The sequence below is a fragment of the Falco punctatus genome (genome assembly GCF_963210335.1).
Source record: "Falco punctatus genome assembly, chromosome: 3".
Lineage (NCBI taxonomy): Eukaryota > Metazoa > Chordata > Aves > Falconiformes > Falconidae > Falco > Falco punctatus.
The window spans coordinates 34571485-34584532 of NC_137582.1; the positions used below are offsets into that span (position 1 = coordinate 34571485).

A 13048-nucleotide genomic window follows, 5' to 3' on the forward strand; every position below is an offset into this window, starting at 1 on the left:
AAACCAAAGAAGAGACATCTAATTTATTGTCTACGCTAAGAGAAAGACTGGTAAGTTTGGCTTCATAAATTCAACTGTTTATGGAACTATGAAGGAGTTTCTAGTATAATGCTCTATAGGCTCTTTGAATGAAAGGTCATCAACATGTCATCAGAAGTAAAGTAAACCCTTATAAAAAAGACACTAAGACAGCAGCCATAGGTTGGGTCAATACTTCTGACTAAACTATTTTAAAAAAGATTTGCATGTAGAATTTTTGAAAAGTATTTAGAACTACTTCATTTAGACAATGTTGCTAGAGTGTGTATAACTATAAGCAATACTCACTGCAATAATTTGCCGTTTCTTTAAAAAATTAACTATTACTTACATTAGGTTCACTATTTACATTTACCTCACTGCCCCTCTATTTATAAAGCAATTATAATCTTAGTATTTGAGAAGTGTATAAAAACTATTGAACCTTATGTCATAGACAAACTGACAGTTAAAGCTTAAAAATAGATTAAATTTACAGGACAACAATTTGTTTATAATTTTGCGCTCAGTTCCAGCTAGAAGTACAGATTGTTTTCTAGTATGTGAAGACTTCATTATTAAACTATAACAAGTTAAAACATTAAAAGGATATATATAATTTCTCACTTACACAGAAGATTTCCCAGTACGAGGATCATTGAAGGTAGTGGTTCTTGTATTATGGTCAACAAAGTATCTGACACCTTCTCTTGTATATCTGATTTCCCAGCCCTCTGGAAGGGGGTCCTCATTTTGTAAACTGCAGAAGAAATTGCAGACTGTACTTTTTCCCCAATATCATGACACACAAGAATTGAACAAGATCTTTTTATCTGCACAGTCAATATACACACCTACCCTTGAGTTCGAGGGTCTTCCCACTGTGTTGTCTTTGTGTTATGATTTACAAAATACACCCTATCATTTGAATCCACTCTCCTTTCTAGGGGAAAAAAAAGAAAAAACCCACTATACAACAACTGCATTCCAAATTTCTGTAACTGTCATTTCCTGAAATCAACAGCTAATTAACTTACCCCAACCTGGTGGTAAAGGCCCAAGTGGATCATTTTCTGCTGACAACATCGAAGCCTATTTAAAAACAAGAGGACACTAAGTTAGGCCAAATATTTTTCCTCTTTTTTTTCCTTAATGTGTTTCAAGATTACCACTAGTTATGAAGACTATCCACTCTGGAAAAAAAATCATGCCATTTTTAGTCTGATTTTGTGAAGAAACAGATTATATGATAATAAGATATGATTTGCACATTTGCCTCCACTGTTTCCAACCCAATGTACCCTCCCTTTCCCCTCCTACAATAAACTTGAGAGTCAGTCAGTGGTCTTTAAGAAGTTCATAGAAGTTTTGTGGAAGCATGTATAAGAAGATAAGCATCATGATCTTAAGAACATACTTTACCATAGCAAACATTTCCAAGCACAGTGCTTACTGCCAACATAGTTTTTTTTAATTCCATAATACATGATGTCATCCCTGGATGTTTGGCTATTTTAAGACTGTCATTCTTTGCAAATGCAGCTGCATTCATTAAAATACGTGGATGTTTAAAAATATACCAACATACCAGTAAGGTTAAAAGGAAAAGAGAAAAAAAAAAAAAAGGAAAAAACCCTCTAGATTAAAACATTATGTAAAACCATGCTAAGCTCATAATATGCTATAACCTTGCAGAGGTCCCCCAGTAGCTCCCAAGAATACAAAGCATGGGAAAAAACAAAACGTAAAAGGCAAAAATTCCCCAGACTGCAGGATGCATGCTCTGATTTGTAAGTAAAAGCATCCAGCCCCTTACATTTTTTGGACACTGAAAGTATGGGGGGAAGGGTTGGTTGTTTGGGGTTTTTTTTTTTGTGCAGAATGGAATGTTGATATATGGCAACCAGTCTTCATTTTCCAAAGAGTATCTTAAGCATCACCTTGCTACTAATACTGCTTTATATAGCATTTGCAATCCAAAAATCTCAAATCCACTGAAGAGTTTACAACAGCAAATTCCGGAAAAAAAAATCAAAACCCCCAAACAAATAATAATAAAAAAACCAACAAAACAAACAACAACAACAAAACAACCAAAACAACCAAAACAACACAAAACAAAAAAACAAAGAAAAAAACCCCAAAAACCAAAACCAAAACCTATTCTTTCTGTAAAACAGAAACAGAGCAAGGACCAGATGAAAATGCAATAGTTACACTGAAAATGAAGCTGCCTCTTTGTTCCAGCCACCAGCTACTAGATATGAACATAGAATTATCATTATCTCAGCAGAAAATGCAGTTAGACTTTCCTGCTTTTGGAAACTATACAGTCACAATGATCCTGTAACCAAAGACGTCACTGTGGTGAGTATAAAAAGAACAGTGCACAAAAGAAAATACTGTCTGCCAAAGAACTGAATGGTGGCATGAATCAAAGATTTCCGATCTTCTTAATGAGTCCAAGGATTTGTGTGGGGCTGCTGGCTAATGTATATTTAACAGAACACACTGAAACATTACGCAGTGGCATGGGATGAGCCAGATTCAGCACCAAAAGGGGTACAATATATTAACCCCTTTCATTATATTATATTAAAATGCATTAATTACAATATATAATTATAATATTTAATATGCATTAATTGCATGTAATAAAATATAATTACAAAATACTTATATATTAATATTAAAAAGATATTATAATTAATATATTTCAGTAAAAATGAAAGTAACTAAAATTAAATTACAATCTCACATGTGAAGTGCTATATAGGTAAAATCCTGGTATCTCACCAGAGGGAGAAAAGTAACCTGTAGTTTGACTAACAGTTCTAGAAGAAAAGTATACAGCAGCAATAAATTAAAAAAAAATATTTAAAAGCATACCCAATTTTCTCACTAATTTCAATTCCCTCCCGTCAACAAAATGTGAGTTCTAGGTATGCAAATGATACACTACTTAGAAAACAGACTTCTAAAGAGATGCAAACATATTCTCACAAACAAATCCTAATTTGATGACTCTAAGGTCAGATGGGACATTTTAAGAAATAAGTCTGTGGTTTTCAGCAGCCGTTACCATGAAACGAAGGAAGGAACATGATTTAATTTAAAAATATATATTGTTCACTGAGAGAGTAAATTGTCTAAAACCAAAATAAATCTTAGGATCAGGAAAAGTGTTTTCTTAGATGCTTAAGCAACTGATCCAAGTAGTACACAACTACGTAAAGTTGCTCAGTGAGAATTTTTGGCTTGATATACTTCAGCTGTGATTTTTGCATTTGCATTAAGTTACCAATGTGTATCTGAAGAGAGGGTGCAAAATGGATGGAGCCAGGCTCTTTCCAGTGGTGCTCAGTGTCGTGACCAGAGTCAGTGGGCACACATTGAAACACAGGAGGTTCCCTCTGAACATTTTTAACTATAAGGATGACTGAACACTAGCACAGATTGCCCACGGAGGTTGTGGAGTCTTCCTCCTTAGAAGTATTTAAAAGCTGTCTGGACACAGCCCTGGCCAACTGGCTTTAGGTGTCCCTGCTTGAGCAGCAGGGGTCGACCAGATGACCACCAATCATTCTATCTTTCCCTAACTACATAAAACAAACTGATTTGTTCAAAATGCCTATAACTCAGCTTTTATGTTCCTTTTCAGTTAACTGCTTTACTTTTACCTCTTACTACTGTCATTAAAAGTCTTAAGTATCATGCAGTACACAAGGCTCAAGTTAGGAAAGAGTCTCAGAAGGGAGTACTTTTTACCTTTAAGAAATATTTTTGTTAACATTTTTCAAAAGAAACAGAAGCTCAATTACTGATGCCAAATGTCTTGTAACTCATATGGTTGAATAGTTATAAAATCACTTTAGAAAAAGTTAAAGAACAAAAAGTATACCTATACCTCTCTACTAATTTCTATGTTTTATGTAAATGTTACCGAATAGAGGTATCGTTGGTTAAACTGTTGCATAGCTCCCTGCAGTTGATTCCGTTGAGATTGCCACTGCTCAAAGTTCCTGACTGATTCCATTGTTGGTCGCTGCCACGTTGTTGTTCTGGTGTTGTGGTCCACATAGTAAACTCTCCCACGATCATCAACTCTTCTTTCCCAGCTTTCAAGAAACACAAATGTTAAAAGTTAAATTTCTCAGTAATATTACATAACTGATTATATTTTTACATTGAATTCCTAGACAGTACTTGAATGAAGTACTGGAGTCACAGGCATGATTTTAATTTCAAAAGTACACAAAAGTACTCCCCAACTTTATTGGTAAAAGGACAACCACACTGATCAAAACTAGACTCCAAGAAATAGCATGTTCAGCTCTGTCACCTCATTTTTAACCTTGTACGTTCCTGTAACCATAAGCAATGTTGGCAGGTTTCACAAAAACACTTTGCTTGGAAATCTGAGGTCGAGAACCAGTGCACTACACCTAGTGGTGCTACCTAAATAAAGGTGGTCAAATATGCATTACTTAATGCTTAAGTTTTAAAGCAAAAACAAAGTAATTCAGTAGCTGTATTTGAATGAGTGACCAAAACAAGCAACATACACAGTACCAACATTCCTATAATGCTAGCTGCAATAAATATAATTCTAAATTAACTGAAAGCTAGAATTTCTTAATATACAATATATAATATGTTTTTGATGAGCTGCTTATAAAAAACAGTATTTTTCCTGCACCAAACAAACAAAAAAAACCCTAGTACCTTTAGCATATATAAATTAAAGAAGTCTACATTACCCAGGAGGTAAGGGCTGTGGTCTCTCCCATGTTGTAGTTCTTGTGTTATGATCAACGTAGTAAGTTCTACCATGAGGATCCTTTCTTTGCTCCCACCTTCAGGACAAAAAAGACTTTCATGTAAGTCAAGGTGACAATGCTTCCTTAGGACTTATTTCCCACTAAGCCAAAAAGTGTGTTGGTATAGAATGGAAATACTATGATCCAAAACTCATTCTAAAACACCAAAGAAAACTCACACTAGAATACTTATCAGTTATTTCCTATTAACTGATATCACAATAAAGATTTATTTAAGGGACTTGGTACATATAACAAGCACATCAATATTCACAACCATTTTCAAATTCTATTTAACATATCTGGAAACAACGTCAATTATCTGCTCAAGGCTTGGATGCTAAAATAACCTTATTCAAAAAGTGCTTAAAGACAGATTCTTTGCATTTCCAAGTTCATGCCTCTCTCAAAAAAACAGTAGTTTACATTGCTAAGCACTGTTCCCTATATCCAACAATCAACAGGATCATTCAGAGTGAACCTGAAATATGTGCTACCAGATGGTTTTCCTGTGTTTCTATTTCCTATCCTGCTAAATTCTCCATCTGATGTCTCTGGGGATTATTTCTTCAGCTTCAGTTGCAAAGCAAATTTAAATTGAAGACGGAGAGAGATCCAAGCATTATAAACAATTGAAGTTTCATGCTGCCGTGCACTCCCATAATGTAGTAAAAATATTTATCAATGGGAGAAGAAACCAGGATAAATGTTAAAATGAAAAGCTGAAGCTGTTGGCTCCATTACATATATGTTTGGTTTTCTTATATACATAATTAATTAGCTCCTAAAACTGTAAGCAGAACACCTTATCTGCTACTCATAGGATTTGATGTACATTTCCCCACTATTAGAGTATCCTATAAAACCACTACAAAATGTTTTCTGCAGTTCAAGAGGTTAAATACTAAGACTACAAGAAGATAAGAAAGGAGGAGCAGCATGTTCCTGAGTGACTAGGGCTAAACATAATGGAGACTGACATAAGCATCAACTAGATTGTGGGGAGTGCAGCAGGGAGCCACAAAAAAATCCCCCACAGGAACGAGATCTAGAAGGAATGATGAAGAAATGCATTTCACCATAGTGTCCACTATGTCTGGAACTCATGACCCTGTCCTCAATGGGAAAGCATGTAATTTAATTAAAAAAAAAAAAAAAAAAAAAAAAAAAAAAAAAAGTGTTTGACAGGCAGATGACCACAGGAGTTCCCACCTATAAAGAGCTTCCATTGTCAAAGCATCTGAAAATTAAAAACTTTGTAACTCTTCTCCAACCACACATACACAATATTTCTATCTTTTTAGATGCTTATTTTCGTGTTTATGAAACAGAAACTCAAATGTGGTGTCACTAGTAACTTACTGACACACACACACACCCTGCCCCCTTCAGAGTGAGCAGACAAGACAGACTTTCTGATAGATCAGCTACAATGACACAAGGTATATACACCGGGTTAAGAAAATGCCAAAATAGTTAATATTTAGAATATTGTGGAAATGTCAGCATTTCCAATTAGTTATTAAAGACATCTTTACACACAAACATGAAAGCATCTATAAAAAAATATTAAGATCAATGTATATATTTGAGCATGTACTATATTTTCACTTAATGTCTAAGCACATTTTAATTTTGCATTAAAGGTTTAGGACTACAGAAGTAGTTTCTAACAATCTAACTGAATTAAAAGTTTCTAGCTATTCTGAGCATATACATATATACTTCAAATCCGTATTTTTATCTCTAACATTGATTTTGTTGTACAGCAAGCCCCTACAAGTATTTCTAGACTATTTTATTAATTTTCACTGTTCTGTATTTTAGTCCCTACTACATTCTTATAGTTTAAGAGCCAAAGGAGTAAGAAATAATGACCCAAATTAAGTTTGGACATAACAAATTAAAAGTCTTCACATCCACAATGCCCAAGAGTTTGTCTATCTAGATCACAAAACTGCCTCAGCAAATCAGTTATCTGTTGTTACTTTCTAGGTTGAGAGCTACTAGCCAGTTACAGCAGCAGTACAAACCCCATTTTAGATCAAATAACTCCATCTCAGCCAACTGACCTAAATTTGGCAATCCCAGTATAGAGTTAAATTTCTGTTTATATGCACACTCAGATGAAACATAATTATAGTACTAAAATCAAGCCCACATACCCTGGTGGCAAAGGTTCTGTACTGGCATTACCAGGCTGCTGTCTTACAGGTTCTGCAGATGCACTTGAGGTGGAGGAGGATTCCCTTGGTTTTGGTGCATCTGCTGCTATACTGTTTCTAGCATTAGGTTGAGGACAGTCTGTTGCAGCTGTAGGTTCTAGTCCAGCAGACACAACAGGTAATGCAGAAGTGTGGCTTTCAGAACAACTAGTTGCTTCTGTTGTTGACTGAGGTTCTGCTGCAGTGTCATTGCAATCTGAAGACATAGGAGCTTCAATGGAGCCTACCGGAGCCTCAGAGACAGAAGAATTACCAGCTTCTGATGCAGAGGTGGATGACTCCCCATTAACTGAAAAATGGGAAATAGGAACATTTGTGTATCAGAATCTGATGAGATTTACTTTTCAAATGACCAGCTTTTACAGTAAACAACATGGAAGGAATGTTTTAGTTGCACCTATATGCCACAAACAGCATTTTTGTCTCAGATGACAAAAAGTCACAATGCACCTGCCTCAGCAGTTAAAGCTGTAATTAAAACTTACAGTCTGCAACTCATACTCTGTCCTTCCCTGCTAAGACAATTTCTTAGTTTCTGTATTTCTTGGTCAATTCCATGTTATACCTTACTCTTTAGCGTAGCAAAAGGTACTCAGCTGCTTCCCAGAAAACAGTCCTGCTTTATTTGCTTTGAAACTTTGAACTTACATCAACTTCAAAAGAGCATCTTGATTAGTATGCCATGAAATAAAAATATTAAGAGATAAGTAACAATGACATTTGAAAATTTAAGAGGTAGTTCTCACAGAAAATTTTTAATCCCTTTTTCAGAGTTGAGCTACAGAACTCTACAATTAAGCAAAAACCAGATGTGTGTGACTTGGAAAAAAAAACACCTTCAAAAGCAGGATTAAAATATAAAAATTTGTATTTGGCTAACACAACTTATGTAGTTCAATGACTGAAGAAAATTATTTCAGAATCACAACGTAAATCAATTTCTGTCTTTTAAGGAACAATGCAAATGTTACCCAACTCAAGCAGAATCTCATAAAAAGTTTACAGCAGGCATGGGTTTAGGAGGAAGAGGGGGCTAAGGAGGCTTTATTACCCCCAAGCCCACTTGGCCAATAATATATCAATACCAATCATCTGCAGAGTTTAACAGAACAGTATCTCAGGACAACAAGATCTTATCTTAGACAAGTGAGATCAGGTACAGCAGTCAGCAGGATCCCCAACTGAAGTCAAGGTCCCATTAAAAGCAGTACAACAACATTCACAGCTTTCATTATCTGCATCACTTATCAACACCAGACAGTGACAATTCTATTTAAGCTCATCAGTTTGTACTTCTAGAGTTGGAACTATTTTTCTACAAGACTAAATATAATATGCAACACAGACTTCAAGTAATTTTCTAACAGCATACCATCAGCTTACAATTCTAAGGACTGAGGCCAATATAACTGCTCTGTACTCACAATATTATTAATATTGATTTGCAAAATTTAACCCTAGCAAGTGCCTATAAAATGCTGTTCCATCATTTAAAGTGTTCATTTACTTTAATTCTGTATAATACTCTTACAAATAAAAAAATAGCTAGATTCTACTTATTACTTGCAATATACATAATGTCAGCAATTTCTTGCTTTCCTAGATGGTCAGAAAAGCAGGTCAAAGAATTATAAACAATAAAACCATCATCAGCAATGTATTTAAATTAGCAAGTCAGTTTCTTTAAGGAATTATCACTGCATCACAAATATTTTCTTGAGAGGCATAATGATAAGCATGATTTTACAGGCAGCTGCAGATTTGTAAAATTTGTAAAGGCATTGCTTTTTGAACACAATTATTCCAGGGTAATACATTACTACTTCCAGCTCACAATAAACAGGTTAACTACATTAAGACACGTCAAGACTGTATTATTTCAAGCAAATGTAAAGCATGACATTAAAAAAAACAACATAACTGCAGACAACCTGATCAAGTTTCTTCAGACTTCTGCCTTAACTAGCAACAATTTTACTTAAATAGGAAAAAAGTGAACTGGAATTTCAGTTTTCATTAAAAAAAAACATTTAATTCATCTACATGGATGAGTGAATGGGATTACATAAAGTTAGAAGCAAAATAACTGACAAATCATCAGTTCTACTAGTTAGATCTCAAACAGCAGTTCTGGTGATATCACATGAAATCACAATCCTGCTAAGCACAATGGGGGAGGGGTTGGGAAAGCCTGTCATCAACAAATGCTGGAGACCTGTTTTACATCTTGCCTTAATTGTCCATGAACTTGTATAGCAGTTGAAAACTGTTGTATCAGTGCCTCAGTGCAAGCTCAGTGATGATTTCCTCAATATTTCTATTTTAATAAATCAATTATTTTTGCAATTACTCTATCCTAGTACAGATTTCAAATGGATCCCTCTGCTTTGCAGAAAAAGGGAGCAATGCCTAAATAATAGATAGGCCCTCTGGCCTTCAACTGAAAAGATAGGGAAATCAAATTCAAGTTCTCCAAATAGAGAAAAGCTTCAGAGAAGGCCTAATTTAATTATTACCTTTTAAAGTCCATAATTGTTTCTGCTATCTTCCCACCATACCCACATTTCCCACTCTATTATAAAAAGTTTGACAATCTCTGTTCCGCTGTTTATTAAGAGCTTGCCTGTTTCTATTTAAGGTTACCTTTTTCCTCTGCTATCACTGAAATTCAAACAGCTGAGAAAAGGCAGAAAGTGCTTAGAAAGCAGAGTCATTATTAGATGCAAAGTTTTTCCAGGTGAACAAAAATAAAAAATATACTTTCTTTTCACTGGTTTTAGTGTACTGAAAGTTGTAGTCATATCAAAGGGTTTGTGTTTAAGAGGAAAAGAAATTTACTATTCTGCCAATATCTGTTTTTAAACAGCATACGTTTTTAAAAAATGGAAGGCAAGGAAAGCCTGCAACACCTCTCAACTCAGAGCACAGAAGTTCCCTGACAAGACCAAAAATCAGATTTATGTAATGGCAAAAAAACCTTAACTATAGTTATTCAAATTAATTGTGGAAGAAATCTGATTTTTCCTCCAATCAGTAATATGGTTTAGTCAGGTGTGACAGAAAAATGGAAGTTTTGGATACTTCGCATCTTTCTTCTATCACAGAGGAGAACTGACAGGAAAACATGAAACTTTGTACACTTAAGAATGGATCTACTCCATTAAAATTCACAGAAGTAGACACTTAAGTTATAAATTCAAACCCAGAAACATCCTTTCAGTACTCTTAAAATCTAACAAAAAGTATACAGAAAAAGTGGCTTAACTTCGGATACATTTCAACCAGGTGAAAAAGCGTTATTGAACATGTTCTTGTAACTCTCCCATTCTTACCAGTGCTGTCGACAGGCTGAGCTGCAAGTGGTTTTGGTACTGGTGTATTTTTGGGTCTGGCTGCAACACGAGTAGGAGATGGTGTGCTGTCTCCGTTAACAGCTTCTATACAGAACGTATTCTGCACTACAGAGTTGGAAGGTACTTGATTGTCTATCCCATTAGAAATGTCACAAGCAGATCTTGGCAAAAATAAAAGATCATTTTAGATTAGTACAAACAACATGTTAAACAGTTATGCAACTAAACCAAATCTTACACTAAATCACACACACACACACAAAAAGAAATGGAAGTAAATTTGCAAGAGTTTATATACACAATGTCTGCAGCCTAGAAAACAGTCAAGTGCAAGACCAAAACAATTAATGAACAAAAGGCAAATTTTGGTTTTGAGGATTTCAGATACTTAAAACAGTTAAAATTTTACATTTCCATTTCATCTTGTACTTGTAATGACATATTAGAATTGAGTTGGGCAGACTGCTACGCCTGCCACATCTTCCAAATCTGCCCTAGAGACCCTCACAAAGCGCAGCTATGAGCAGGAAAACATTTTCTCTCATGAAGCAAGTGGAACAATTGGGTTTGTAAGTCCTATCTCCAAAAATTATTCTAGTCATAGGAAAGTATCAAAACTGTCCCTCAGTAAAAGGAAAATAAGATTAGCTTCTCTGTGCATAGGCATGATGGGACAAACACACAGGCAGCTCTGTGTTTGTAAGGCCATAAGGAAATAAATGGAGCGTAAGGGCTTGTGAAGAGAAAGTCTTGTTCAGTTACACTGTTTCTACTTAAATCTATCCCTATATGCTTAAAGCCACCCACCAGAGACACATACAGTGAAAACTAATCCAGTGCCAACTCCCCATCTTCTCAAGGTGTAGAGGCTAAAAATTAAAGAGAAGTTAAACAGATGACAAAAAAATGTGAGAATTGTAAGAATCCCCACTTTATAAAGTAATAAAGGAAGAAGCAGCATTTCCATGCTACCTTATCCAACTCCAAAAGGGTACTATAAACAGAGAATTAAATAGTATCCCTTTTCAACTCTAGACTACAAACCCTATTTGCTTCCTAAAGACAGGCACAGAATGCACCTTAAAAAATTTCTTCATCACTTAATTTCAAAACTGTAATTCAAAACTTCTGGATAGCTGTATGGAATACTGCTCTAATCAAAATATCAACATCAAGAGCAGGATCCCAGTAAAAGCCACACCTTCAGCAACAGCTCAATGAAAACAAATGATCGTCACTACTGCTTCAAAACAGTATGCAGATGCGTTTCCACTCACTTTCAGCAGTCCCAAACCTTTGTAAAGAAAACTAAGGAGAAGCAACTTTTTACCCTCACTCCCTCATACTGGGCACCCATAGGAGAACAAACTTCCACATATTCAAAAAAAGAATAGAGCGTACAAGGACAAATGTGTCCCTGTCACTCAAATACATAGCAACTGTATGTTTTTTCACTCTGTTGTGTGTCAAGAACTTAAATGGAAAGGGATTCACTCCAAGGTAACTGAGCAGGCCAGTAACATCGATATGAATGCCGACCTATTTGACTTACTAGCTGTAAGGGGGAAAACAACCTATTCCTACTTCTCTCCAGGCAGTCACTGAGCTGGTAGAAAGATAGAGAAGCCGAGAATGAAGCTCTAAATTGATTTCAAAGACTTTTTCTTGCCACTTCAGGTTGAAACAGGCAAACACTTTGCCTCAGTGTTCTGAATACTGCTTTCTAAACTCAATACAAGTCTCAAATTCCTGATCACAACCTTAAAAAGGAAGTGGGTGAGGGGAAAGTAATTTAGGCTTTTTTTCTTCTTCCTTCCATTCAAATGGTATGTTGCAACAAGTTGTATGACATAAACAGAAATGGTTCCTAAACAGCAGAAGGAAACGAATGAAGTACAAAAAAAAAAAAAAAAACAACCATCACTGAACCGCTCCTCCCCTAATCTCTGCTGCTGCAGCATTTAGTAGGCTTCCAGTCAGCCAAATTTTTATGTTCAGAGGCCTACACATCTAAGAGGCAATGACAAAGTAGAGAGTGGAGAACAGACTTTGCCAGAAGAGGAAGAACAGAGTTGTAAATTTAATTCCTCTCAAGCTAATTTATGTAATTATCATACAAGTAATATTCCTAAAATCTGTGGCAACGTAATTTAAAATCCATCGCATTTAAAAAAAAAAAAAGACACAAGCCAAACATTTCAACTGATAAATTTGCTAGTATACTTCATATAGCATAAACACAAAAGTAAATTCCTACCTGGATGTACTTCTTGATGCAGCGTCTCTGCTTTCATGCACAGCCTCCCCATTTTGCTGAACTTCTACTGAACAATAAGAAACAAATTCAACAGAAATACTCTATTATGTCTGTTTGAAACCTTAATCAAAATATTACCATCCGACTTAATTATTTTAACTTACTGGTTGCTGATGAACTGAGATTTGTAAGAGATTCTTGTTCAACAACCAAACCGTCCAGCACAACTGTCAGTTCACCTGTTTGCACCATGCCACTCTTGTTTTCCAAAGAGAGTTTCAACTGTTCTTTCACCTTCTCCACTAAAAATGGAGTTGGGGTGGATAGGGGGAGAGAAGGAGAGAAGGGATAAAAGGTTAAATTCTAAAAAACATT

At 35.4% G+C, this 13048-nt stretch overlaps 1 protein-coding gene across 3 annotated transcripts in view; it reads right to left on the reverse strand.

Annotated features, from left to right (window-relative positions):
• Positions 1-13048, reverse strand: part of WWP1 (WW domain containing E3 ubiquitin protein ligase 1) — a 64207-nt gene that overhangs the window by 15533 nt on the left and 35626 nt on the right. For 2 of the 3 annotated variants that reach the window (XM_080381857.1, XM_080381859.1), the window contains 9 exons: positions 12838-12975; positions 12674-12740; positions 10396-10577; positions 7004-7352; positions 4779-4874; positions 3962-4136; positions 1056-1110; positions 877-961; positions 650-778 (listed from right to left, as the gene is read on the reverse strand). In XM_080381857.1, coding sequence (XP_080237983.1) covers positions 650-778; positions 877-961; positions 1056-1110; positions 3962-4136; positions 4779-4874; positions 7004-7352; positions 10396-10577; positions 12674-12740; positions 12838-12975 — 1276 coding nt within the window. The remainder of the gene's footprint in view (positions 1-649; positions 779-876; positions 962-1055; positions 1111-3961; positions 4137-4778; positions 4875-7003; positions 7353-10395; positions 10578-12673; positions 12741-12837; positions 12976-13048) is intronic. The other variant, XM_080381858.1, reaches the window with a different exon arrangement.